Raw genomic sequence first — 27715 nt, 5'->3', positions numbered from 1 at the left:
ACACACACACACACACACACACACACACACACACACACACACACACACACACACACACACACACACACACACACATCTCAAACCTGTTTTGGTCCAGCTATCTACATTACAGGAGTCAGTGGAAAAGCTGACCTACTCAGTTTCTCTGCTACACGCAAGGGCGTCATTTCCTCAGGAAAAATTACAACACATTAGTCGCACGAAAACATTAACATAACAAAATAAGTTCCATATTTCTTCCATAAATGCCACTGCAAGCTAATTTCTAATGAGCAAGAATAAACACTTTTTCCATTCAGTTGAACTAATTTTATTTTTTACCGCATTGTTCTTGTTAATTCCCTAAAGAAGTTATATTAACTTTTCACGTATGTTTCTGTTCTGCAGAGGCAGACCTTTCTCTACCAGATGTACAGCTTTCCCCAAGCCACAGTGCCGACCCCAGCCCGAGTCCCGAGGCCCCAGGCCCCTCCAACTCTTCAGCCTCCAGACACCATCGTGCACACCGCAGTGGAGGGGCCAGGGATGAGCGTTACAGATCAGGTACACATTTTATTTATGTTTTTTGTATTATATTTATTCATTGTATTTCATTCATAAAAACAACACAAAGGTCCATTTAAAAAGGTAAATCAATTATTACAAGGAAAAAGAAGCATTTTACGCCTCATAGTTTACGATGCTGGTGTTTTATTGTCTCGTTTTGTTTAGATATTCACACGGAAGCAGTGCAAGCGGCTCTGGCCAAACACAAAGAGGAGAAGATGGCACTTCCCATGCCGACCAAGAGACGCTCAGCCTTTGTTCAGTCTCCCATCGATAACTGCACACCTCCAGGTGAAATTGTTTTATCACATTTACCTGACAGTTTGGGCTTAGATGTCTGGCTCTAACAAACATGTAGCACAAATTATCAATAAAAAAAACCTAAGAAATATACTGAGATATGTCTTAAATGAAGGGCTTATTGTGATGGATTTCGCATTATTCATTTCAGATACACCCTCTGCATCAGAGGATGAAGGCTCGCTGCGCAGAAAGGCAGCTCTCAGTGCAGTACTCGCTCAGACCCTGCAGAGCCCCGATTACTGGATCAATCGCTCCGTCCAAAGCTCTTCCACCTCTTCGTCTGCTTCCTCCACCCTCTCCCACGGAGAGCCTAAGAGCCAGCCCCAGCCTCAGCCTGGTGTCTCGTTGCTGGCCGACGTACTGGCCCACACAAACATAGGTAAACCTTACTGATGAAGAACCCAGCTGGTTGATGGTTCTTTTTGACCTTGATGGGATTATTTCATACCTATCAGTAGAAAACAGCGTGCCCCCAGATGTGACATCCTCCACGCCACAGGATAGAGGATCCAGAGTGGACCTTCCCCCAGCAGTCAGGGGCATGAGTCGTGGACAGAGTCGCTCCAGCATGCTGGATACTGCTGATGGTATAATCACACAAGCCACGATGTGAATGAATGTCTGTTGAGGAAATCAAGTGAGGGGGAAAATATCTAACTTATCTTTTTATAATCGTAGCACTTGGGTTGCTGTCTTTTGATTTTCTTTTTTTAAGGTTGCAGGTATGCATGTTTTAATCATGATAGCTGAAAGACTTTTGTTTTGCAATGATTCTATTGGTTTTTATAGAATGTACTAAAATGTTGACCTAAAATGACCGGAAACATCATCTGTTTCTAGTGTGGTGAAGGCTGCTAATGACATATTTTGTGTTCTTTCTTTTGGGTCCATTAATCCTGTCCCCTGTCTTGCCTTTGATTTAAAAAAGGAAAAAGAAAAGGTAATATAAGTCGACCCTGGGGAAGGGGAGGGATGCTGAAGAAGCCCAAACCAGCTTGCTTTTCAGACTTTTTTTTATGTTTGTCTCATCTCTTAGGTTTAGACGTAGAGAACTTCCTGTATTTGATTTCCCTTAAAATCGCCCTATTTGTGTCTCCTTGCGTTCAAATTTCCCTTTCAAACTCTTCCTGCTGCTGATTTTGAATCTGATTCTGACTGTGCTAGTGTGTAGCATTCTGCCTGTGTGAGAGTGTGTGAAACAGAGCTGCATGTGTGTGTGTGTGTGTGTATATGATTTGTTTTGTTTTGCATACATTTGTGACTGCTCTTGGTGTTTGTCCAGGCGTGCCCGTCAGCAGCCGAGTGTCCACTAAGATCCAGCAGCTGTTGAACACACTCAAACGACCCAAAAGACCACCACTGAGTGAATTCTTCCTTGATGACTCGGAGGAAATTGTAGAAGGTAGGCATACGTTTGTTTAAAATAAAGAACAGATTTATCATACCTCAATTGTACCATTGTAGAGTTTAACACAATCTGAATGATGAGTGGCTAAATAGTAGTTGGAAGATTACTTTCCAATTTAATTTTTTTGTGTAGAAAATTAATAACTTATTTTGCCGTGGCTTTACTTTTAATTTGTGTTTTTTCTTATGCCCAGTTCCCCGACCAGATCCCAACACCCCAAAGCCTGAGGGACGTCAGATCATCCCAGTGAAGGGGGAGCCTCTGGGAGTGGTCAGTAATTGGCCTCCTGCCTTGCAGGCTGCCCTCGCTCGATGGGGGGCCACTCAGGCCAAGAGCCCTGCCCTCACTGCGCTCGACATCACTGGCAAACCCCTCTACACACTCACATATGGTGAGCATGAACTCATTGGCATGTTTAGGTGGATGTTAAATGGGTAAATAGTCTAAATAACTCAGTTTAGATTTTTTTTGGGGGGGGTCATTAGTTGTGAATGTAAAGTAGGTGTTTTCTATATACACTGGATAAAATCAGTGGGAATTAGCTTTCTGATCAGTATAACACCTGCTGAATAAAACTGACTCAACAAATTAAAACGTAGTATAACAAAATGCTATAACTTACCAATAAAATATGGGATATTCTAAAGTACTTTTTCCTTCCCACAGGCAAACTATGGAGTCGCAGTTTAAAGCTGGCTTACACGCTGCTGAATAAATTGGGCACTAAGACTGAACCTGTCCTACAACCTGGAGATCGAGTAAGAGTTTGCCCGATATTTTGCTATGTAAAGGTTAAAATATTCTTAGTCTTTTTTTCTGCCTTTCAGGTGGCATTGGTGTATCCAAACAGTGACCCTGGAATGTTCTGGGTGGCTTTTTATGGCTGTCTGTTAGCCGAGGTCATTCCCGTTCCCATTGAGGTACCACTGTCTCGTCAGGTACATTTATCACTGGTTTCTAAATAAATTACTGTATAAGATTAAGTAGCTGTTGTTAATCAAAAGGAAAAAAATTGAGCAGCAGCTGTCTGAACCCGTCCAGAGGACCTATACAATTTTTTTCCTTTTGATTTTTTACCTGGATTACTGAGATGCATCAGGACATAGCTGTAGTTAATAAGAACAAATCAAGAATCAGCTCTTTTAATATAAATGAATTCAAAGTAATAGATGTTTATATTATTCGGAATAATATTTCACGGTGTTAGATTTATTTATTTTTTGTAAAAAGCAAATGTAGAGATTGTTTTTTTTTTGTTTGTTTTTTTATTACCATATTAATTACCAGCTTTTAAACCAGCCTGTTTGTTCTCTGTTGCCTACTTGTTTTTGTCCGTAGGATGCAGGCAGCCAGCAGATCGGCTTCCTGTTGGGCAGCTGTGGTGTGAGTTTGGCGCTGACCAGTGAGGTGTGCCTCAAAGGGCTGCCCAAGACTCCAAATGGAGAGATTGTTCAGTTTAAAGGTCAGCAAGCTGGAACTGCCTTTTTCTATTTCTGCTGGCTCAGCAGGACTTATCTGGGCCCTGATTTATTTTAGAGCCTTTAAATGAACCTATTGTTGTAGAGTATATGATGTATTCAATTTAGCAATTACAGAAAAAGTTGTATTGAGAATATTGTTGATTATTGAGAAGGCATGTTTTGATTGGCTAAACCACCTTCTATTTTCCTCTCTGTCTTCCTGTTTAATGGTTTTATTTTTGTGGTGTTCTGAATACATTTACCAGGATGGCCAAGGATGAAATGGGTCGTGACAGACACCAAGTACCTGACCAAACCATCCAAAGACTGGCAGCCTCACATCCCTACTGCCAACACAGACACCGCCTACATCGAGGTACTCTGAGAATATGATGTGGCATTAGAATGCTTCCTCTGATTTGTTCAGAAGATGGATTTAAACTTAAGTTCCCTAATCCTTTAATAAATTGGATTTGATGATGTTTTTATAAATGCACTTTTTCTATCATTTCACCAAAACCTTTTGAGGAAATAAATAACATAATAATCCAAGTTTATTTCTTATTGTACATAAAACATCCACTATTAAACTAACTAAGTGAAGTACTGTTTCTGTGCTGAAATTTACATATAATTAATGTTTTTGGTTTGTTGGTTGCCTCAGCTGTTTTTAAACATCACATAGACATCCGCGTGTCTTGTTCTTTCCAAAGTACAAAGCAAGCAAAGAAGGAACCGTGATGGGAGTTGCTGTTTCCAAGATCTCCATGCTGACTCACTGTCAGGCTCTGAGTCAGGCCTGCAACTACTGTGAAGGTCAGAGCTTTACATAACAAAGACGACACCTCTTTGTTTTCTTTTGCTTTTGTAAGCCCATAAGAATAAGATGCCAAAGCCTTAAAATCTGACTTTTCAATATTAAATATTCCTGTTTTTCATTTTAGGGGAGACTCTGGTCAATGTGTTGGACTGCAAGAAGGATATGGGCTTGTGGCACGGCGTCTTAACGGTGCGACTGGATGCAGTTTTTTGTCAGCTGTTCTTAACTGTAGTGTACCACGTTATGAAATGGACACGTGTTTATATATATTTTTTTCCTCTTTCAGAGTGTCATGAACAGAATTCACACCATCACCGTGCCATATTCTGTTATGAAAGCCTGTCCCATGTCTTGGGTTCAGAGAGTTCACATCCACAAAGGTTCAACCAAGTTTCATGTTTTGATATAATTAGCGAGCGTTGTGTTTTAACGAGACTTCACCTGGCTGATTGGTGTAAATAACCCGTTCTTCTTGTTTCACAGCACGTGTGGCCTTGGTGAAATGCCGCGACCTCCACTGGGCTATGATGGCCCAAAAGGATCAGAAGGACATCAACTTGTCTTCTATACGAATGCTTATAGTGGCTGATGGAGCAAATCCATGTGAGGAACTTCTCATCTACAAGCGTTTTCCCTTTGTAATGTTGGAAAATGTACGAGTGGAAAGTTTTAATCTTATCATTTTAACATTTGCACCTGCTGTTTACTGTTAGGGTCTGTGTCGTCCTGTGACGCCTTCCTGAACGTGTTCCAGTCACACGGTCTGAGGCCTGAGGTCATTTGTCCGTGTGCCACTTCGCCTGAGGCCCTGACTGTGGCCATACGCAGGTAACACGTCTTCATCTGTATACTGTTACTGATTTTAATGTGACTTCATCCTTCTTAAATGTAGTTATTTTACAGAATATCAGTTCATGTATTATTGGTTTTAAGCTTAGTGGGAATATTAAGCACACATTGTATTGTTTATGTTGTTGTCTTTCAAATTCGTATAGAAAGATTGTAGAAGTTAGGATAAGAATTTTCTTGTCTCAGCACCAGCTTGCAAGAGTTTTATTCACTTTGTAGAAACTCTTTGTTTATGTAAATGGAATATTTAACAAATGCCTCATTTACACAATTAAAAACATTAAATCTTGAGTTTAATAAGTAATATGTTTGATTTTTTTTTTTTGTGCCTTATCTGTAGGCCTGGTGCTCGCGGAGCTCCTCTCCCAGCCAGGGCCATCCTGTCCATGGGCGGGCTGAGCCACGGGGTCATCAGGGTCAACACAGAGGACAAGAACTCTGCTCTCACAGTGCAGGATGTGGGCCACATCATGCCTGGAGGTGAGCTGCTGCAGACGGCTGCAGTCAGCCGTAAAGCAGTACAGYAGCTGCTGCGTTTGCTGTACATTTTTTTTGTTTTTATAGAAAGAGAGCCTGAATGTACGTCTAGTAATGTTGTGACCTAATTGTGTGTGCTAGCACTGATGTGCATCGTGAAACCAGACGGGCCTCCACAGCTGTGCAAGACGGATGAGATTGGAGAGATTGTGATCAACTCTCGGGCTGGAGGCACGATGTACTACGGCCTTCCCGGTGTCACCAAGAACACATTTGAGGTTTGTTAGAAACTGATGTTTAATGTTGCTGACTCGACAATCACATATTTGTTTTATTTAACAGAACAGAGTTTGATATGTACTGTGCTTCAACAAACAATAGTATGAAACATCACTGCTTGGTTCCACTTGTACATTTTGTTCTGGGATCAGCTTATTATTTGATGTCCCAGACATCATAAAACATTTTTTATATTTGTTCTGTAACGTTACCAGCATGAAAATATTCATTAAAGATACTTTCACTTATTCACACTAGTGAAGCTGTAGGATCTCACTGTGGCATCTGGAGCTGTGAGGATTTTTACTCTGCTGTTCGTCTTGTACTTTCAATCTTTCTACTGTTTTTATTCTTTAGGTGATCCCTGTGAACCAGGCTGGAGCTCCTGTTGGTGAAATTCCCTTCAGTCGAACTGGTTTGCTTGGGTTTGTGGGACCGGTAAGGAAGACGTTAACTGGTTTATTCACAGGAAAATATTTAGATGGATTTTATAACATTGTAGTGAAGTGTAGAGCAGTCGTAGTTTTCCTTTTGTTTTTGTTTTACATTTTGAAAAGCATTAATGGTGGTGCCACTTCGGTCAAGTAAAACGATCTGCTCCACAGGGGAGTCTTGTGTTTGTTGTGGGGAAGATTGAGGGACTCCTGATGGTGAGCGGACGACGCCATAATGCTGACGACCTGGTGGCCACTGCGCTGGCTGTGGAGCCTGTCAAAACAGTTTACAGAGGGAGGTATGACACCGCCTGGCCTCCCTGAGCCACTGAACTTTTAGCTCTATTCTGTATACTATTCCCTCATAAGTGGACATAAATGAGATTTTAGGGCATACATCTAGAAATAAATGATTAATTTACTAACTGAATGTTTGTGCAAGGTAGGGATGCACAATATATCGGCATTCATATCGGTATCGGCCAATATTTGTCATTTATTTAGAATATCGGTATGTATGTATGTATGTATATGTGTGTATATACATACTAAAAGCAGACATATTTAGCCTAGTACAAAAATGCATGTGGCGGCATATATATGTGTGTGTGTGTGTGTGTRTACTATATATATATATATATATATACACACACAGTATATACACTTCTCATTCAATCACAATTAAATTCACTATTTCTAGGGTGTACAATTTATATGGATAGTATTTATTTTTTATAATAATAAGCCGGAATGAAAACAAGCAAAAATGAAAGAAAAAATAGCAACTTTCTACTTGCCTTTTAAAAAAAATGTAAGGAATAGAAAGTCCAGATAATTGTGTGAAAATGTAAGAAGWAGAAGTAAAAAGCAGCACGAGGGCTCAGTGGTTAGCACTGACACCCCACTGCAAGAAGGTCCTGGGTTCGATCCCCGGTTCGGACCTGGGGTCTTTCTGTGTGTAGTTTGCATGTTCTCCTCGTGGTTGCGTGGGTTTTCTCCAGGTACTCCGGTTTCCCCCACCCCCCAAAACATGTACAATAGGTTGCCTTCAGGCCCAGGACTCCCTTGAAAAAGAGATCTGAGATCTCAATGGGACTTGCCTGGTTAAATAATGGTAAATAAATAAAAATAAAAAAGTAGGCTGAAAAATAATTACTCTAGTACACATATCCAAAAATTCTACTTAAGCACAGTAAAGAAGTATTTGTACTTTACAACTCTGGAGGTCTGGTCGTTTATTTACAGTATCAAGAAAAGACCCAAGTGTGTTTGTTCGTATATGTATAATATAATTTGTGTGTTTGTTTAATATAGGTAAATATCGGTTAGCGGGCATAATAGCAATAATTATATCGGATATCRATATCGGTGCGTCCCTAGTGCAAGGTATGTTTTTGTTCACAGCTCCTTTCTGTCACCTGTGCAGGATTGCTGTCTTCTCAGTGACGGTGTTTTATGATGAGAGGATAGTTGTCGTGGCAGAACAAAGGCCTGATGCCAGTGAAGAAGACAGCTTCCAGTGGATGAGTCGAGTACTGCAGGTAATTCAAATATTTGCTTTCTTTATACCTGTATTAAATAATCTAAGCTTTGTGCTCACTGAACTGTATCACTTATTTGTGACACTTGTGTCCTCCGTAGGCCATCGACAGCATCCACCAAGTCGGTCTGTACTGCCTTGCCCTTGTCCCAGCCAACACCCTGCCAAAGACACCACTAGGGGGAATCCATATCTGTGAAACCAAGCAGAATTTTTTGGAGGGTAACCTGCATCCCTGCAATATCCTGATGTGTCCACACACCTGCGTTACAAACATGCCCAAGCCTCGTCAGAAACAGCCAGGTGAGCTATCCCAGACATCAGCTGAGCATATTACATAAAAACAAAAATCAAATCACATTCAGTTTGCCTGCTACCCCTATGGTTGAGCAGTAAGGTAAGGATTTCATTGAAATCATGTACAGTCTGTGAATCTGCTAGTCAGTACTTTTCAAATAAACGAAAGGAAAATGTGGCTGGAGTTTTACCAACATCATTTGACTACTTTAAAGTGGATAGTAGCTGAATATACAATAAGTTAGTTTTTGCTTTTGGAAGGTCAGTGTCTGAGTATTTTCTCTGTTAGCATTGTGTCTGCTGCTGGATCTCTGTTGATGATGGTATCTGATTGTTTCTGATCTGATCAGTGGATGTAGGTCCTGCTTCGATGCTGGTCGGCAACTTGGTGGCGGGGAAACGAATCGCCCAGGCGACCGGCAGAGAGCTGGGTGTGGTGGAGGATCAAGATCTCATTCGAAAGGTAAGACAGTAATTCACAAATTCAATCACATGTTCTCTGATTTTAATGTTAATAAAGAATGTAGCATGGGGCTATGGAGCGCAGTTATTTATTTGAATGCATATTTTATAAAGTTTAATTTGTAAGATTTAAAATTTTTGCGTATGCCTGTATTGTTAACGTCTGGACAGTTTAACAAAAAAAATATGTCATCATTTATAATACTGTTATTATATTATATTATATTATATTATATTATATTATATTATATTATATTATATTATATTATATAAAAGACAGAAAATTACACATCTAGTTTTTGATAATGTTTAGAAAGAAAATCATCCTATGTATTTATTTATTTTATCATTTCAATGAACACGTTTCTGGATTTTAACAACATGTGAAACAAATGGAGTTGAAAGTGTTGAAATGAAACCGATGGATCACTTGGAAATATGCTGCATGTATCATCCAAGTTAGAGATACTGTAACCCTGAATCTGTCAGGAGAAAAGGATGCTGCTGTTTTATGCTAAACCTGTGTTGTTGTTCTGCCTTTACTCGGGTTGGGCTTTAGCTCTGTATGTGGCCCACCATGATGGTAAGGTTCTAGTCTGGCCCTGACCCCTCTCTGCTTCTGCTTGTCAGTCATGTGCTTCTGCAGTTGTGCTCAGCCTGACGGCGTCTAATAACGGTGGTCTATGCCGACTCCTTTGCCAGCTGGGGTCTACACAATTACTTTGTCATATACTTAATTATTTAAATATGAAGTCAGGTCTGAAATTGAACAGATTTGACAGACGATGTGCTCACAGAGTCCACTTTTTATTTTTAAAAGCGGGACATGTTTTTTTTATGTCTTCTTTGGGAGCATATTGGTGTGCACCTCTGCTCGCTGTGTGGCATGGCTTCATGAGTGGTCGAAGCAACGCAGCTGCATGACGTCCCTCCTGACTCAGAGCACGATGTGTTGTCTGACTGAGAGAGTGGATGTCGCAGAGGATGAATCTGACAAGTGATTTAGGAACGTCACAAAAGCTGCTCAGTATTGTTTGTGTGTTCAAAGAAACGTCACTTCCTTTTATCTGTGCTCTGATGTTTACACGTCCTTTTGGCTGTGAAGAGACTTTTGGCCTAAATGTTCTCTCCTGTCGTGTCTGTTACTCTGCAAAGTTCTTCCTCTTTTTGCAACTTCATTTTATTTTATTCCTATAATACTAGCACCTTTTGATCAGGCAAACATTTGAAAAGCCTTAAATGGATATTATGTTACGTTTTAACAGAGGCTGTAATTTGCCTCTTATGAGGTGCAGAATGTCACTAAGACCCTGTACTGGTTAATTTAAGTATTTCTGCACTCCTGACAGAATATCTTTGACTTGTTTTTAAATATTTTCTTTTTTTAAATAGTCAGTTTCAGCAATTAATTTCAATCTAGAGTCAATTTTAGGCTATTTGTTTGATATTTTTAATAGATTATGGTTTGCCAATAATGTTGCTTTTTTGTGCAGATTAATTTATGCTTAGAACTGAAGTAAAAACCTTTTTTTTCAAAGAAATATTTGTTTTACTTTAGTGTTAAGCTCCACACGTCCTTTCACTTTCTTTTAAAATGTTTTTTTCTTTTCCAGCACCAGTTTTTGTCTGAAGCTCTGCAGTGGAGAGCCCAAACCGACCCGGACCACGTTCTTTATGTGCTGCTCAATGCCAAGGTAGATTTATCACAGATACACAGATACCTGGAAACTCAATCTGAGAAAAGTGTTAATGACGAGCTGATGTGGGTCATGCTGTCATTTTTATGTGGCGGTTTTATCACAAATGTCGAGCCGTATCATGTTTGCTGCAGGGCGTAGCCGTGTGCACAGCCACTTGTGCGCAGCTACACAAGAGAGCAGAAAAAATCACGGCCACCCTGATGGAAAGAGGAGGCCTCAACACAGGAGACAATGTGGTGCTGCTTTATCCCCCAGGTGAATACACACATTCAAACAGCACACATTACTACAGAACAGCACTGAGTAAAGATGGAAACAGGCTTTTTTTTAATGAGACATTTACAAGGTTTTACGATGTGTCTCCCTCTGCAGGCATTGACCTGATTGCTGCCTTCTACGGCTGCCTCTATGCCGGGGTCATCCCCGTGACAGTGAGGCCGCCTCATCCTCAGAATCTGGCTGCTACTCTGCCGACAGTCCGCATGATCATCGACGTGAGTCCACATAACCCAAATCAGAGAAGTCCTTTAGATTTTACTTAACCTTGGAATGTCAGCGGAAGATTAAAAGTCTTGATTAGTCACAGAAACCCACTCTCAAATCTAACTGTAAAGCAGTTTTAATAAAACCGTTTTCGTATTTAGATCATACTTAATCGTCAAATACTTGTTTTTTTTTTTTTACTCCTGGAACTGATTTCCCTGGAGGGCTTTAAATAAAATTGAACCTAAAAGTTCAATAAACTGTCAATAATTACGTCTTTGTGCAGAAACATGCTCAGAAGACCCCCCCACCAAGTGTCTGTTTTTCTGAAGTGCAAAGATGTTTTTGCGGTGGTTCACAGGTTAGCAAAGCAGCTTGTATCCTCACCACTCAACCCCTCATGAGAACCCTCAGGTCCAGGGAGGCTGCTGTCAGCGTCAACGTCAAAACGTGGCCAACGATCATTGACACAGGTACTAAACTCTGATGTCTGCTGAATTAGGAGTGCTTTGGGGCCGTGCTTTATCAGCAGACACAGTGAGATGCAGCTGAATCCAGCTGTGGTGAGATTTATCTTCTGCACTCTGTGAGTTTTATGGCTCAACTCTGGATGTTATTAGGTGGTGTTTCTGCTTAAAGACTAACTGAATATAGATTAAGGTTTGCACAATAGTGTCAAATATGTTTAGTTATATTTGTTGTCATTTTCTTAAACAATTGTGTAGTTCACATTTGTGACATTTTTAAACCTTGCTGTGAGACGTACATCATCGTCTGAGATTAAACCCATTCTTTACGCCAGAAAATGGAATATTTGAAGTGTGTAATATTCTTGGTTAAAGAGGAAAAACAGATTTTTTTCTCCTGTCTTGTCAGATGATCTCCCCAGAAAGCGTCCTCCACACATTTATAAGCCTCCTACAGCTGAGATGCTGGCCTACCTGGACTTCAGCGTGTCCACCACAGGCATGCTGACTGGAGTCAAGGTTCACTACAAATAATCAACTTTAGTCGCAGATTTGTCTGAACTGAACAAAATGTTATTTTCATCTTTTTTCTCTTTTGATAAAAAAAAAAACCTTGAGCAATTTTTCTGGGAAAACGCCAAACAAATACTGAGAAGTTTTGCTGCTGAATTGCTTGTTGAATCATTTGTTCTGCAGTTTGCAAGGTGTTTTTTGTAAATAAATGTAATTGTGCCGTTTCTGAAAAAAAGTGTTAGAATTTTTTTTCTGAATACGTTTTTTAGATGTCTCATGCAGCAGTCAGCACTCTCTGTCGCTCCATCAAGCTGCAGTGTGAGCTCTACTCTTCACGCCAAATAGCCATCTGCCTGGACCCGTACTGCGGCCTGGGCTTCGTCCTGTGGTGCCTCTCCAGGTTGCAGAAACACACAAAACTTTTTTTCTTTTTCTTTACAGAGCTCGTAGCTTCTGCAAACGTCACACGGCTGCTTCAGCGAGCGTGTTTTTTGTTTTCCAGTGTTTACTCAGGTCACCAGTCGATCCTTATTCCTCCGCTGGAGCTGGAGACGTCTCTGCCTGTGTGGCTGAGCACGCTCAGTCAGTACAAGATCAGAGACACCTTCTGCTCCTACTCGGTCATGGAGCTCTGCACCAAGGGCCTGGGCACTCAGACGGAGATGCTGAAGGTCAGAATCAAAACATTTTGTTTAATGTCAGAACATTTGTGTTGTTGTTTGTCGCCCTCGGTCTACAGTTGTCGTTGACCTTTGTGCGTGTTCAGGCGCGGGGCGTGAATCTGTCCTGCGTGCGGAGCTGCGTGGTGATAGCTGAGGAGCGGCCTCGTCTCGCTCTCACACAGTCCTTCTCCAAACTCTTCAAAGACCTCGGCCTTTCGCTGCGGGCCGTCAGCACAGCCTTTGGTTCCAGGGTGAACCTGGCCATCGGCCTGCAGGTGGGTTTCRAACCGGCGCCCAGAAACCTGAGCTCACTGGGTTTTCCACCTGGACTTTTTTTTATGTATTAAATCAGCTAATATTGGCTCTCTGTGTCACCAGGGCACTTCTGGACCAGATCCCTCCACCGTTTATGTTGATATGAAGTCTCTGCGTCATGACAGGTCAGACAAAGAGCCTGTTGCTGGTAAAATCAAGCTCTGGTTGTCTTTCAGATCAAACCAGTGGGTTTTCTTTTTCTTTTTTTTGTCTGTCAGGGTGAGGTTGGTGGAAAAAGGAGCACCACAGAGTCTTCCACTCATGGAGTCAGGCACAGTAAGTGGTGTTAAACTTATTTAAATGATGCTCTGATTGCCCACCAGAGAGATAATTAAAGGGAAATTCATGCAAAATCCAATTTTTTTTAGACATTAAATACATTTTGTTGTAAACTTGGAGTCTCCAGGAGTGCAAAAAGTTTATTTACTCTCTACTGGGGATTTATATAGATATCTTTATTCTGTTTGGGTGATTTTTTTTAACACATTCAGTTTTCTCGGTGATCTTTTCTCTCTCATTTTCTCTTTTTTTTCTCCTAAAAGATTCTGCCAGGAGTCCGGTGTATCATAGTCAACCCAGAAACCAGGGGTCCTCTGGGAGACTCACATCTTGGGGAGGTGAGTGTGCAGAAACGATCAGAGGGTCACATGTCAGTGTTGTTATGTTTTGAGTGTTTTAAAATGAAAAGAGTTGGTTGATAATAAAAGTAGAACCAGTCTTAGTTAGAATTTGTCAGTTTTTTTAAGCCTGGATTTTGAGCACAAATTAAAAAAAGTCCCCTTCCTGTCTGTGTCTGTGCAGATCTGGGTGAACTCCCCCCACTGCGCCAGCGGTTACTACACCATCTATGGAGAGGAGAGTCTGCAGGCGGATCACTTCAACACCAAACTCAGCTTTGGGGATCCTCAGACTCTCTGGGCTCGGACCGGCTACCTGGGCTTCATCAAAAGGACCGAGCTGCTGGATGCGAGCGGAGGTCAGAGAACGTTTGTGGAAACTGTCCTCAATCAGTTCGGTTTTGTTTTTTATTTATTACTTCATTAAATCTGCGTGTGCGTAAGAGAAATCTTTTTTTTTTCCCTACCACAGATCGCCATGATGCCTTGTTTGTGGTGGGCTCTCTGGACGAAACGCTGGAGCTGAGGGGCTTGCGTTATCACCCTATCGACATCGAGACGTCTGTGTCCCGAGCCCACCGCAGCATCGCAGAGAGGTGAGGGTCTTTCCTCTGTTGTGTTCTCAAGCCACACCACAGATARAGCTGTTGACTAAATCCTGTCCGTACCGTCTCACCAGCGCCGTGTTCACCTGGACCAACCTGCTGGTGGTGGTGGCCGAGCTCAGCGGCTCAGAACAGGAGGCCTTGGACCTGGTGCCCCTCGTCACCAACGTTGTCCTGGAGGAGCACCACCTGATCGTCGGGGTGGTGGTCATCGTGGACCCCGGCGTGATTCCCATCAACTCCAGGGGAGAGAAGCAGAGGATGCACCTGCGAGACTCCTTCCTGGCGGACCAACTAGACCCCATCTACGTGGCCTACAACATGTGAGCAACTTTCAGAAACTGATGCAGAAAACTGAGCCAGGATCTGAGAAGACGCGAGGGACAAGGACTTGGGGGCGGGGGGAATGAACAGTAGCAACATCAACGCAAACATTTAAAAAAACGAAGCAACGTGGGAACGCAGAGACAGTACCAGTGCTGCAACGAGAAAACTCTTCCCTCTTAGAAACTTTTGATTTTTGTTTTGTTTGCTTCCACCTGCTCGATCGCTGCAGCCCCAGGTTCACCCCCACTTCTTACGCAGCAATGAAATCATGTTTTTAAAGCCTCTTTTTTTATTCACACACTCTGCTTAAAGAAAAAAAGTCTCATTTTTTAAAAAAAATCTTTTGCCACCCGTTTTTTTCTTTGCTTTTTTGTATCTCTTTATTCTTAAAGTCAGGGGAGGGACGCATTGGAGCGTCCTCCTTTGCCTTGCACGTCTTTGCACGTCTGGTTCCATGTCCTGTCTCACCTGCCTCAAAAAGGACATCCCACTGCCCACATCTGCTGCTTCTGCGAGAGCAAAATCTACGTCAGTATTAAAAGTGCCACAAAGCAATTCCCGCCTCCCACAGCGGCGGTCCGGATTTCTACCAGGGTGCACAGTGGCTCTCACCTCCACGGACCGTACTTTACCAGCAGACGTGGCGTCGGCATTCATTCATTTCAAAATGTCTGAAAAAAACACTTGAATTGTTGATGTGGAAAGCGAACAAACATCATAAACATGCAGACCTGGATAGTAAAAAAAAAAAAAAAACAGATTCCTCTTTGGCGTGCAGAAGGCTCGCCAAGTTAGATTGTATAATTGTGATAGTGCTAATAGTTTTATATTCTGAAGCACCAACAATTTCCAGACCAGGATCTGCAGCTGTGCCTGGTGTTTAGGTGTGCATGTTAACTGAGAGTGGAGTTCATGTTGAAGAAAACAATAACAACAACAACAAAAAAAAAACCCTAACAAAGCAAGGCGACTTAAAACAGTGATTTGATTTTAACGTTCAGGCTGGTTTTTATTTCTAATTTATTTTGTGCCTCATAAATCACACTCAGAAATATGAAACAGCTAATGGTATTCCTAAATGCTGTATTTAAAGGCTTTTATGGCAACTTTAAAACTGGTCCAAAAACCACTCAGAATTCTGCTGTTTTTTAAAGATTTATCATCATGATACCATTACATGTGTCGTCTACAGAGGACCACAGTTCATGCTGACCATCATCATCATCATCATCATCATCAACATCATCAGCATCATCATCACCATCATCTCTGTGAGTCTCGACTTATCACCAGACCATCTAAGAAATAAGGAGCTCTGCTAACATTTGGACTAAATCCCACACATCACAGTCAGAATGAAAACTCTTTCATCCATCAGAGTTGTCATGGGGTTCTGTAGAGATGTTACTAACAAATAATATCTTACTTGTTGTAGTTGTTGCAGTTTGTGGAAACAGTTTGATTCTGAGCAGATTTGCGAGCTAACTGCTAAGAGGAGCCAACTTTAATCTCAAGGATTAGTTTTTACAAACATGGTTTTTAAACTTTAACGTTCTGTCATTTTCACATTCCACAGAAATACTGGTAGAAATGTAATATTCCTACTGGAGGTTCTCCAGGCTGCAAGTGAAGGGCTACAGCTAGCTGCTGCTGCTAATGAGCTTGTACAACACCTGTGTAAAGGTTTATACAAWAAAGTTTGCATAATTAGTCCCACTTGAACTAGCTGTTAGCTCATCAATCCAATCAGAATAAAACTGTTTCTCTAAATGGAGATCATTCAAARAGAGCTGCCTGTAACAGCTGAGATATTATTGTTCAAAAAAATCTGAATTATGGCTTTAAGGAAAAGATGATTCGAAGTCGAAATTAGAAACTTAAAACAGGTTTGTCAGTAGGTGATGCATTCAGTGGTTTTTGAATATTTTTCAGAAATGAATGTTTTCAGACTCTGAAACAGGAAGTTGAGATCTCAGCCGAAACGGATGTTTATGTAGAAACTTAAAGGTTTATTGTAATGTTTTAGTGAAGCAGATTGTTCTTCAGTTTAACCCCCAAATGATCAGATCTCAATGCATCTTCAGTCATTTTTGTTTACACTCATCCAGTCAGCTGTTTGTTTTCAGTTATATTAAGATATTAAACACTGGAAAGAAGCTCTGATAGACACCAATATAAATGTGAAGTTTTACAAAGTTTTACAAAACACATCTCTTGACATACTTTCACAGCATTTGTTTGTGTATACGTGTCATTAAATTAAATTAAGTCAGTTTAAAATAATATTGGGTGCTGATTCTCCCAAAGATCTGAGGGGTTTCCTATACGAGGCACAAACCAGTTCTGTCAACAGAACTGGTAAATAAAATTTGTTCAGAAGAAAATAAGCTTTTCTGAAGATCCACAAACAAACAAAAACAGCATTCTATTAAAGTCGCAGCTGATTCTGTAAACATCAGGAGGCAGGTCCGTGCCTTTCACCTTGAAGACATTTCTGATTATGTGCTCCTGAATTTAAAGAAAACGATACAAAAAGAAGACTTTGCCTTACTGAATCTGTGGAACACCAAACACCCTCGCTTCTAATTTTTTTTACAGGAAGAGTGAGTCTGTTGGGTATTATTTTTTAGGTTTGTCGAGCCTTTTTATCAGAACATTCTCAGCATTTAAACCGATCCTTTCCAAATGTCTGTAACTCTGAAGGGATGGAAATAATCGGGAGCAAACCTGCAGAATCCTGCTTTAAAAGAAAGGAACTAATTGGTAGATAGGATTAAAATGTCTGTACTGTATTTTAGAAGTCAAATACTGTTTTTCCTAGTGTTACTGTGTACATGGACGTGGAGTCTGTAGATAAAAACTTGACTGATCTTTCATATTTGACATTTTTCTGCAGTTTGACGTCATAAAAAAAGGCAAACAGGGAACAGGTTATTTGGGCAGACACAATGTGCACTTTCCCAATATCATTTTATGTACAGGTGTGTGTGTGTGTGTGTGTGCGCGTGAGAGTGTGTGTGTTCAGTTTAGCAATGATATTTGGCTTTTATGGTGCAACACGTTTTATCTTTTGTATGGAATCGATTCCAAAATATTAAATCTTTTTAAATTTTTTTTCCTAATGTCGCCGCCACTGTATTTTTTTAGCCTTTCCATCCAGAATTGGGATTTGAACATATTTTCTAGAGCTTTGATCCATGTTTTCCTGATGGGATTTGCATTTGGACCTGCACAAGTTCTGCAAAACAGTTGGTTTTAATTTCAAAGCAGCTCGGYGCACCGACAGGCCGCTGAGGACACCGACGCCAGCCAGTAATTTGGTTACTCATGAATAACTGTGTGATAATTGCTTTGTCGCTACTGTTTCACTCCAACGAGTTTTAATAAAGTTTTATAATTTCACGCTGGCCTTCAAGCCTTTTCAATAGACGCTGGTGCTATTCAGTAAAAGCCGTAGGCAGRTTTCTGTCCTTCAGTCTCTCTTGAAGCCTTTTCAGAGAGATCTTCAAGGTTTTCTCTTACTTTCACTTTAAAATAGTTTTGTGTTTTTATTATCAGCTCTGAAATATGATGCAAAATCTCTCTACAGGAAACTGGACACAGACAATGCAATGTTGTGTTACTTATTTTTGTTACTTTTTTCCATCTGAATATTCTGTTTTCAAGTTGTGCTGAAACCTTTGAAATGTCCAAAGTTCTTCTAAGCACAAAATGTAACTGTACATGTGTGGCAATGAAAAAAAAGATTTTTTTCATGCACAGAACTAGAGAAAAGAAGTCCACACTGTATACCTCAAGTTTGTTCACTATGCATCATGGAGCTGCAGCAAAACCCCATTCTGGACTAAAGAGTCAATGGTGCGAAAAACTTCTAACATGTCAGACAAAAACACTGTCACATTGTCACTGGATGTGTTTCATGTCGAATAAAAAAGAATTGCTTTGTCAGATTTCTGCTGCTGCTTGTTTTTCCAACTCATCCATCCAGAGAAGCTTCAGCTGCTTGATAGAAACAGGAAATACCAGCTTTCTACCACCAGGTGTCACTGTTTCTGCTTCAGCGTTTGTTCAGAAAAATGCACCATCATTTATGATGATGTCACAGCCTAGTTTCTGTTCTGTTTTTAAATTCCAACTAATATTCTTTAAGGTTGGTTGATAAAGGCAGGATGGTAGTTTTGCATGTTTCAAATCATATTTACAAGAATTTCTTAAAGAAACAAAAGTTGAAGACCTGGTTAAAAAAATCTCACATACACAGCACCACAAACAATTATTACTGGCAGAATTCAGACAAATTTACTAAGCTCAGCCATGGATGTTTTAGTGAAATATTAAAGCCTTTAAATTACTGAAGAAAAACAAGTTAAATATTTAGTGTAATTATTACTATATTATTCCTATTCCACAGAGACTTATTTTATCCCTGGTTTTAACTTAAAATCTTGAGTGAGATCTGATCGGTGTGTGTGTGCGTGGATATAAAAACTCTGAAAGGTAGGGAGGGGCAAAACTGTTTAATGATTTTAAAGTGGATTGGTAACCAAAATATATCATTACAAATTAAAGGAAAAAAAAWTTGTATAGGTCCTCTGGACGGGTTCTTCTTTAATGAAACGTTTCGTCTCTCTTCCAAGAGACTTCTTCAGTCTGAGAGTTTCAGGCTAAATTCAGGCTGGTCGCAGTCCTCCTGGCACTTAACAGCATATACAACATTGCTCTGTTTGTGCCGGGGCACCGGATCTTTGGGGTGAACCAGCCTTTGCCGTAATGTGTTTTGGGGTTTGAAAGCTACTGGGACATCATGTTTAGAAAATAAACGTCTCAGTTTCTCCGAAACACCCGCAACATACGGAATAACCACTGGTTTGGGTCTGGGTTTGGGGTCTTCATTTTCACCTGAAGGTTGCATGGAATCCTGTCTGTGTTTCCTGTCTGCTTTCAGGAAAGCCCAGTTAGGATAACCACAYTGCTCCRGGGCCTGTCGTGTGTGTGATTTCTCTTTCTGCCTGGCTCCTGGGTTTGTAGGGACACTGTCTGCTCTGTGGTACAGAGTCCTGATCACTCCTAACTTGTGTTCCAGTGGGTGGTGGGAGTCAAAACGCAAATATTGGTCTGTGTGGGTGGGCTTATGATACACGCCAGTTTCCAACCGTCCTCCATCCGAAACCGAGACATCGCAATCCAGGAAYGCCAACCTGCCATTTTTTACATCCTCTCGTGTGAAATTTATATATTCATCCACCGAGTTGATGTGATCAGTGAAATGTTGGACTTCCTGGGCTTTCATTTTAACCCAGGTGTCGTCAACATATCTGAACCAATGGCTCGGTGGCACCCCTGAAAAGGACATCAAGGCTCTCTTTTCCACCTCCTCCATGTACAGGTTTGCAACAATAGGAGAAACTGGGGATCCCATGGCACACCCATGTTTCTGCCTATAATATTGCCCCCCATACGTGAAGTAGGTTGATTCCAGGCACAGTTTGAGGAGTTGGCACACTTGTTCTGTGGAAAGTGTGGTTCTGCTGCTGAGAGTGGTGTCTGATTTCAATCTTGCACAGACCACATCCACTGCCTTATTAACAGGAACGCACGTGAAGAGCGATGTAACATCAAAAGAGACCATAGTTTCATCCGYCTCCATGATGACATCCCTCACCTTGTCAACAAAGTCCATAGTGTTCTGTATGTGATGTTCTGAGCTGCCAACTAAAGGACCAAGTATAGACGTCAGATATTTAGAAACATTGTAAGTGACAGAGTTGATCATGCTGACAATGGGTCTTACCGGTACATCCTGTTTGTGAATTTTGGGTAAACCATACAGACTAGGAGTGGCCTCACCTGGGTAMAGTCTATGATACAGAATCCGATTAATAGCCTTGTCCTGCTCTAAACTTTTCAGGCAGTCTATTAGTTTCTTCTTGTAACCACTTCCTGGATCTCTCTTCAGCGGCTCGTATGTGGTTGTGTCGCTAAGGAGTGTCATGATCTTATCTTCATAGTCCTTCTGGTTCAGAATAACTGTGCACCTTCCTTTGTCTGCTGGAAGAATGATGATGTTCTTGTCCTTGCTGAGGGTAGTGAGAGCCTCTCTCTCTTCTCTGCTGATATTAGAAGGTGGTGGTTTGGCGTTGCTGAGGCAGGCTGAAACTTTATTCCTAAGTTGCTCTGCTTCAAATCCTGGGATTTTGTTGTTTCGAATGGCTGATTCTGTGGCTGTAATCATCTCAACCAAAGGGATTCTTGTTGGTGCGACCGCAAAGTTCAGTCCCCTGGCAAGGATTTCAGTTTCTGGCTGGGTGAGCTGTCTGTCAGACAAATTCTTCACCCACTTCTCTGTCTCCCGCCCCTCTGTTTTGGAAGCGGTGTGCTGTCCAAGCGAAGTGTACCGCGGAGAGAGTCAAGTTTCCAGTAAAGCAAACTTCTTCTGTTGTCGAGTTTTGGACTTGATATGCTGAGCTAAACCTGCCTTTGCTGTAAAATCTGAGATGCAGATGAAAATACTGAGATGCATCAGGACATCATTACAAATTGTTAAGGGAGAAAGCTTTTTAAAGCTTTAAAACTAGACTGAAAAATCTAAGCTATTTGTGAAATGTCCACCAGAAATTACCTGCAAAGCAAAAGCAAACAAAAAGCCACTAAGCTGCAAAAGAAAAACCTGTGCAGCATTCAGATGTGCCGGTGCTTCAGCATTTATTACTAACAGACTGTTTTCAGAGCAGCACCAGAGCCACACTGAGCAGAACTGGGATCAGTTTGCTGTTTGGATTTTGTGAAACAGGAAATGATGCTGATGCCGTTGACGCTTCTTCATTTGCTGTCAGCCACTCTGCGAACCTGCTGACTTTTGCATACACCCCGGGTCTGAATGGAAGTCCGCACTCTTCTCCAAAGCTCGTCACTCCCACCACGTAGAACCGGTCTTCGTCCTCCTTGTAGCACTGCAGGGGTCCTCCGCTGTCCCCCTGTGCCAGAGCACCACTAATGTGTTAGAGGCGTGTTTTAGGGYTCTAGAGCAGACACCCTTAAAATGCTCCAGAACCATCACTGAACCTGACAGGTGTCAACTCCTCCGCTCTCCAGTCCCGCGCAGAGCATGTTCTCTGTGATGGCACCGTCGTACCAGGTGACCTGGTTACACTGATCTCTGTCGATGAGTTCCAGTTCAGCTTCCTGCAGTCTGTCCATCATAGCTCCTAAAGAACGCACACACACACTCAGCTTTTCTGACTGTGAATGGTGGGCGATAACGTATATCACAGCCAGTTGAGGTGTGCTGTGAGCATGTGTGAATGTGTCGGACCCACCTTTGTAGGCGTTGCTCCCCCATCCTGAGATGAAGCAGTGGGCGAAGGTCAGGCGGACCACATGGTTCACATTAAAAGGCGTGCAGGCTGGCTGGACGTGCTCCGTGAAGTTGAGCGGAGCGCTGAGCATCACCAGCGCCACGTCGCTGTCCAGTGTGTGGGGGTCAAAGTCCTCGTGGATTCTAATTATTCTGATGGAGCAGATCTGAACGTAAGGACCGGGATCGGACAGCACGGTCAGTCCCGCCGCCACACGGAAGTAGTTTTTGCTGATGTGCCTGAACACAAAACAGAACGGGTCTGACTCGCTGCGAGGAAAATGTTTTTGTCTCAGTTTGAGCTTGTTCACACAGAGTTCTTCATATTTAATTAATAAATAGTTACAATTTGTCCTCTTTGGAACCCCACTGGCTGTTTTGAGCGCTTTTTTCTTTTCCTATTATTTATGGTCACGGTGATGTAAAATATTGTGCAAAAATCTTAATGTAGTCCTCATTTCTTCATACATTGCTTCCAAGCAGTGAGGCATACTTGTGATCTTTTGAGGTGATTCTGATCAATATTTCTTCAGAAGTTTTCCTTCAAACTTTTGCCACTTTACTCATTTTCTGTCCACTACCTGATCATTTTCAGAGAAATATTTTCTTTTTAAGCCTCTTAATTCTAACCTATGAATCATACAGAAAGGAGGAATTTTGACAAAATTTAGATCAAGACCACTTACAAAGATTACAAGGGACTCTGGCTCTTCGGAGGAACACCATAACTTAGATGGGTTGGTTTGAAACGTTTTGCACAGAACTGTAAAGAGGAYGCACACTGAGTTTCAGACCTGTCTTACTCACATGTATTTGTAGAAGCAGTGCGCTGCGCTGAGAACCCAGAGGTTGTTGAGGACCGTTCCACCACACAAGTGAGTGGACAGGATCTGGATGCTGACCTGCCAGGGCCACGCACCCTCAAGGGCCTCTCGCCCGCCCACAATACGAGACAAACCAGGAGGCCCGACCAACGTCCGCTGCCCACAACCTCATCAGCAAAGTCAGAGACAGATTTCATGTAGATTTAAAAACAGTAACAGTTATTAGTTGTCTGAGTGTGATGCTACACTATATTTGACTAAATATAAATATATATTTACATACATATGTAATACATGTCATATATAAATGACATCAACAAGGTTTAAAATAAATCATAGAAAAAATGTTAGTCATGTGATGTTTGTAACTCAGGCAGATGCAGAACTTTTTTTCATCACTTTAGTCACATTTAAAGATAATTATAATTTCTACAACATAATGCATCATTAGTAAAAGCTTAGTTTTTTAAATCAAAAGCCTCATTGAGGACTTTCATCTAGTAAATACAAGAAAATAAAAGGTRTTAAATAATATAACTTGTATTCATAATGTAAGCATGATTTAYATATGATAATATCAAGTTTGAGTCATAGCTAACCAGTTAAGCTACTGCAGTGAAACTATATTACATATATGTTAAATATATTAAACATGGGGGGAATTAAAATTTTAAAGTATATCACAGGTAATAATTTTGGATGTTTTCATCTATAAAAATAGCAAAATAAACACATTAATCCAACAAAAAAACTTATAGCATAGTAGTTTTTAAGCCTATATTGCTTGGAAAGCCTGATCCTATCATGAAAAATATACAGGCATTATTGCACGAAATATCGCGATATTTCAYGGTTGATTTAAAAATAATTACTGTACGAAATATCGCGAGATCTCACACGTTACCGTTTATATTTGTGCGAAAACACGCATAAAATATTTGTAAAATTTATTGCATCATAACCATTTTCTAAAATGGATTAGGTGCGCAGCAATTTTTTTAAAACTTAGATTCAGTCCAAAAAGTTGTGGATCAGAAMCGTCATGATGATTTAGCTGACTTTCACAGACAGCTGAGTTGACTCTAGCAGGAAATTCCAGCTTTAAACAAACCTAAATTTAAATATAATTTAAGGTGTTACTCCACAGAGTTAATGTTAGACTTTTAGCAAACCATATTTGAGCTTAATCTGTTAAAACATACCGAATTGTGACAGTTTTTGTTAGCTAGCTTGCAGGCTGATGTTGATTAGCCGCTGCGGCCATGTTCACGGACACGAAGGCGATTACATTATCACTGGAAGTCAAATGTACTTGTTTTAACTTACTGTGCTGCTGTGCTGAAGTTGTCTCAGTCAAACAGAAGACACTCACAAGCAGGACGAGAACCTTCATTTCCACTGAGTTTGGACTTTTTTTGAACAGTTTTTTTTTTCTGGATTCTGTTTTTAACCACCAGCAAAAACAACTGTTCTTTCACATGACGTCACGTTGGGACAACTGGTACTGAAGCAGACAAAATACTTTCAAATTAAAATGATTTTGGGCAACTAGCCTTAAACAATTCAGTCATATTAATTAAACTCATTGAACACATAATAAATGAATTATTCTTTTTGACTTGTCACAGGTGAAGGTGTTCACTGTATCAGTAGCACAGGTGAGTGAAGCCTGGCAGTGAACCTGCAGAGGATGCTGGGTGTTGACCAGTATCTCCACCATCTTCTCCAGGGCCCTCTTCTCAGCTCCATAAGTACCTGTAACATCTGTAAGTACTGTGGTCTGTCCATATTTCATCGATACACATTACACTCTTAACCAAAATATATCAACACAAAAGATGCTGCTGTTGTAAGATATAGGCTACATGAGTTGTAGTGAAAACAGTTGGCTAATAATAAAATAAAATAAAAATGTGAATTTAGTCAAGCCCACATTTCACTTGTGCTGATCCATCCCCCAAACACACACACATAATAAAATAATATTAAAAATGTATATTTTTATTTAATAATCTGAGATAAAAAGCAAAGAATACTAAAACTAACTAAAAGAAGCAAAATGTTAGCTGAAAGCTAAAAGCAGCTATCTAAAAAGTGTTATCTAAATCAGTGTTTCCCAAAGTTGGGGTCGGGACCCAAAGTGGGGTCCGGAAACATCAAAGTGGGGTCCTGAAAAGATTTTCTGAATTAATTACGTTTTTGCCTTAGTTGTTGCAAAAGGAGTGAGGTTAGTGTATTTAAAATGGATAAATGCAGTATAAAAATATTGTTACTATGCCCATGTTTTGTTGACCTGCTACAAATGTTTATCATCCAAAAATATCTGGGGGCACAGGTCTCTGCTACTGTTATTTTGTGGATCAAAATCTGAAAAGTTTGGGAACCACTGCACTTTGGTTCCCAAAGTTGGGCTTGGGACCCAATTATGGGTCATGAARCACCTTGGATAATCTCCAGAAATCAATTTAAAGGGTAATAAAATAATTGCTGATGTAATATTTTCCCTATAATTATACAAAAACACAAAATAAGTATAAATAAGTATTTATATTTGTGTACAAGCTGTTTAGATGGTCAAAAAGCCTGTGTTTTTAGGGTTATTAATGAAGTTCATGTACTCAGACCAGTAATATTTGGGGTCACAAGTTTTTGCCGTGGATAATTTGTGGGTCAGAAGATAAAAAGTTTGGGAACCACTGATCTAAATGCATGCAATAGGCTAATTAAAGGCTAATTAAATAAAAAATATCTAAATACCAGCTAAAGGTAGCAAAATGGTAGCTAAGATGAGCTGAATAACTAAATGCTAAAAAAGAAAATATTGCTAGCTAGGTGTATACGACTAAAGCTAGTAACAAAGAAGCAACTAACTAAAAGCTAAGTAGAAAAAAGTCTAAATTAAAGTTTATACAGAAACTAAAAACTAAAAAATACAAAACAATGGAAAAAAACAGATTTAAAAGTAAATGCTTTTAAATAACTATGGGGAAAACTTATTTTTTGAAAAGCATAACAGTTACAAAAAAGTCATTTTTATCTTCATAAAATAGCACAAAATATGCAAACGTAGATTGCAAAAAACAAAAAGATAAATAAAAAAACAGGAAAACAATCAGCAGTGACACAACTATAGTTCAACCATTATAAAAACATTATAATGAATGTTTCTTATTATAAATAGTCTGAGCATCATCCTGCAGTGGCCTCAGACCGAATGAAACCAAACTCAGGACCAAGGCGTGTCCTCTCAGCATCACTGCTCTCCATCCCTCCAGGCTCTGAAAACGGGTCTCCTTTAGGGGCTGCAGGCCTCGGTGACCTTTAGGATCGTAGGAAACGCCGACACTCCCTCCACATCCTGCTGAGAGTCATCAATTATGCAGGGAAGCTGCTGCTGCTGCTGCTGCTGCTGCTGCTGCTGAGGGGGAAGAGAGCAGCAACAATATGGCGACAACCGCAGTTTCTCCCCGAGCTCTCCCGCATCTGCAGTCCTGCCGCGGCTCTCCGGATCCACTGTAACCCTCTCAAAGTGAGTATGCTTCATTTTGATGAGGTCTGAAGGCGGGGTGGAAGAGCTGGGGCTGAGGGTGGATGTTCTGTCGGTGTCGGGATGTTTTTTTTTTTTTTTTTTTTTTTTTTTTTTTTTTTTTTTTTTTTTTTTTTTTTTTTTTTTTTTGCGTAAAGCCCCCCCAAATGTCGCAGAGCTGCTCACGGCCCCGCGTCTTTTTCTGGAGCGGGATGGAAGTACAGGGTGTCAACTGAGCACAACTCGGCTGGACCAGGGCAGGGATTTAAAWATATATCTTTACCAATCAGTCGATGTGGATTGCATGAGGATCGCTGCATTTTTTTAACCGAGCGCCTGTAGGTATYTATGATGGGGGGAATGGGTTTCAGGCAGGGCGCAGTCTGACTTCTCCGGCACGGAAAAGCCTAAACAACACAAACGAATTAGATATTTTATATTACTTTTTGGTATTTTTTTTAAATATCCGGACCACAGGATGATGAAGTTAAAACAAAAGGCTTCAGAAAAGAGGCTGACATCCTGTAAGTATCTTATCTTGATTTAAGACATGTCTCCAGGTGATCTGTGTCAGCACCATAAACCGTCCTCTGTCCGTCGAACCGGGCCGGTCCATCACGCCACAACCCGTGTTTTTTTTAAATTGTATTTCTTTCTGTTTGTAAGGTTTAACTCTGGCCTGTGTTTTTGCACACATATTGATTTGCCGACATGATGGCTTCTCGGGTGTGGTGCAGATCATTTACGCGCAAAAAAAAAGCGCACACCGTGTCCTTAAAGCGCAACACTGTCTTTTCTGTCTCGGACTGTCAGAGAGGGATGTGTCTGGAGATCGGTGTATTGCGAAGAACCATGAGAGATTTTGGTAAATCTGTAGCTGCGTTTTCTCCCCTCCCAGCGTGACATTTGCAACAGACAAACCACCCACTGCAGCAAAAAAATACCGCTTTGGCAGCTTTGCTCAGAACGGGCCACTTTTTCTGCGCAGTAAAACCTCTCCAAGAGGCGCAGCGGGACTTTTACGCTTCATGACATATTAGGGAAAACACATATGGCGCATTCAAGTCATTCTTTTTAGAGGAGAAATTAAACCTGATCGTTTTGCAAAAAAAGATGACCGTGAAGACGCAAAAACGCTGAACTTGAAGGACAAAGCAGCTGTAGGAACACACCGTGTCTTTTTTTTCTTCATTTCTTTTCTTTTTTTTCCCCCTTGGTTTTGATTTCTCCCCCTGCGTGCACGCGTTCACGCGCCCCATGCACGTGCCAGCGCGCGTGCGCCCTGGCGGTGCTGAASCGGACAGCGCCAGAGCCGTGCAGCAGAAGGTTCCTGGGTCCATTTTATATATATATTTATGTATAAAACAGCCTGCTCAGATGGTTTGTTCTCTCCTCCGTGATTTCATCACACACACACACACACACACACACACACACACACACACAC

At 41.0% G+C, this 27715-nt stretch overlaps 3 protein-coding genes across 8 annotated transcripts in view; 2 read left to right on the top strand and 1 right to left on the bottom strand.

Annotated features, from left to right (window-relative positions):
- Positions 1 to 387: 387 nt before the first annotated feature.
- Positions 388 to 18514, top strand: LOC106533304 (disco-interacting protein 2 homolog B-A; the record flags this gene model as incomplete). The annotated part of the gene is given in 37 exon segments (XM_014029566.1): positions 388 to 543; positions 712 to 837; positions 998 to 1228; positions 1305 to 1436; positions 1778 to 1789; positions 2132 to 2251; positions 2451 to 2648; positions 2924 to 3015; positions 3085 to 3195; positions 3596 to 3719; positions 3984 to 4093; positions 4431 to 4533; positions 4662 to 4726; positions 4824 to 4917; positions 5021 to 5140; positions 5251 to 5365; positions 5727 to 5866; positions 6005 to 6141; positions 6500 to 6580; positions 6748 to 6875; positions 8003 to 8117; positions 8218 to 8419; positions 8764 to 8876; positions 10489 to 10569; positions 10707 to 10830; positions 10948 to 11069; positions 11420 to 11531; positions 11935 to 12044; positions 12308 to 12438; positions 12541 to 12709; positions 12805 to 12975; positions 13079 to 13140; positions 13234 to 13291; positions 13558 to 13632; positions 13817 to 13991; positions 14105 to 14228; positions 14312 to 18514. Coding segments are annotated over 37 exon segments (4592 nt in total), but the record flags the coding sequence as incomplete, so codon positions are not given.
- A 2154-nt stretch (positions 18515 to 20668) lies between these two features.
- On the bottom strand, positions 20669 to 24537 carry LOC106533301 (acrosin). Its single transcript, XM_014029557.1, has 5 exons — positions 24424 to 24537; positions 22726 to 22898; positions 21881 to 22158; positions 21627 to 21769; positions 20669 to 21538 (listed from the first exon to the last, which is right to left on the bottom strand). The coding sequence occupies exons 1-5, from the start codon at positions 24535 to 24537 to the stop codon at positions 21287 to 21289; spliced, it is 960 nt and encodes a 319-aa protein (XP_013885011.1). The 3' UTR covers positions 20669 to 21286.
- A 1283-nt stretch (positions 24538 to 25820) lies between these two features.
- The window catches only part of LOC106533303 (sodium channel protein type 8 subunit alpha), a gene marked incomplete in the record, with an annotated part of 39895 nt that continues 38000 nt past the window's right edge, over positions 25821 to 27715 (top strand). For 2 of the 6 annotated variants that reach the window (XM_014029560.1, XM_014029559.1), the window contains 1 exon segment: positions 26417 to 26792. 6 annotated transcript variants of the gene reach the window in all.

This window comes from Austrofundulus limnaeus, unplaced genomic scaffold (genome assembly GCF_001266775.1).
Source record: "Austrofundulus limnaeus strain Quisiro unplaced genomic scaffold, Austrofundulus_limnaeus-1.0 Scaffold920, whole genome shotgun sequence".
Lineage (NCBI taxonomy): Eukaryota > Metazoa > Chordata > Actinopteri > Cyprinodontiformes > Rivulidae > Austrofundulus > Austrofundulus limnaeus.
The sequence above is the reverse complement of the archived record's forward strand: the minus strand, read 5'-3'. Positions and strand labels throughout refer to the sequence as shown.

Coding starts and splice junctions, on each gene's coding strand:
- LOC106533301 (XM_014029557.1), bottom strand. CDS start 24,537: ATGAAATATGGACAGACCACAGTACTTACAGATGTTACAGGTACTTAT. Junction 22,159..22,725: donor CACTGCTTCTACAAATACAT/GTGAGTAAGACA, acceptor TTTTGTGTTCAG/GCACATCAGCAAAAACTACT. Junction 21,770..21,880: donor GGGGAGCAACGCCTACAAAG/GTGGGTCCGACA, acceptor TGCGTTCTTTAG/GAGCTATGATGGACAGACTG.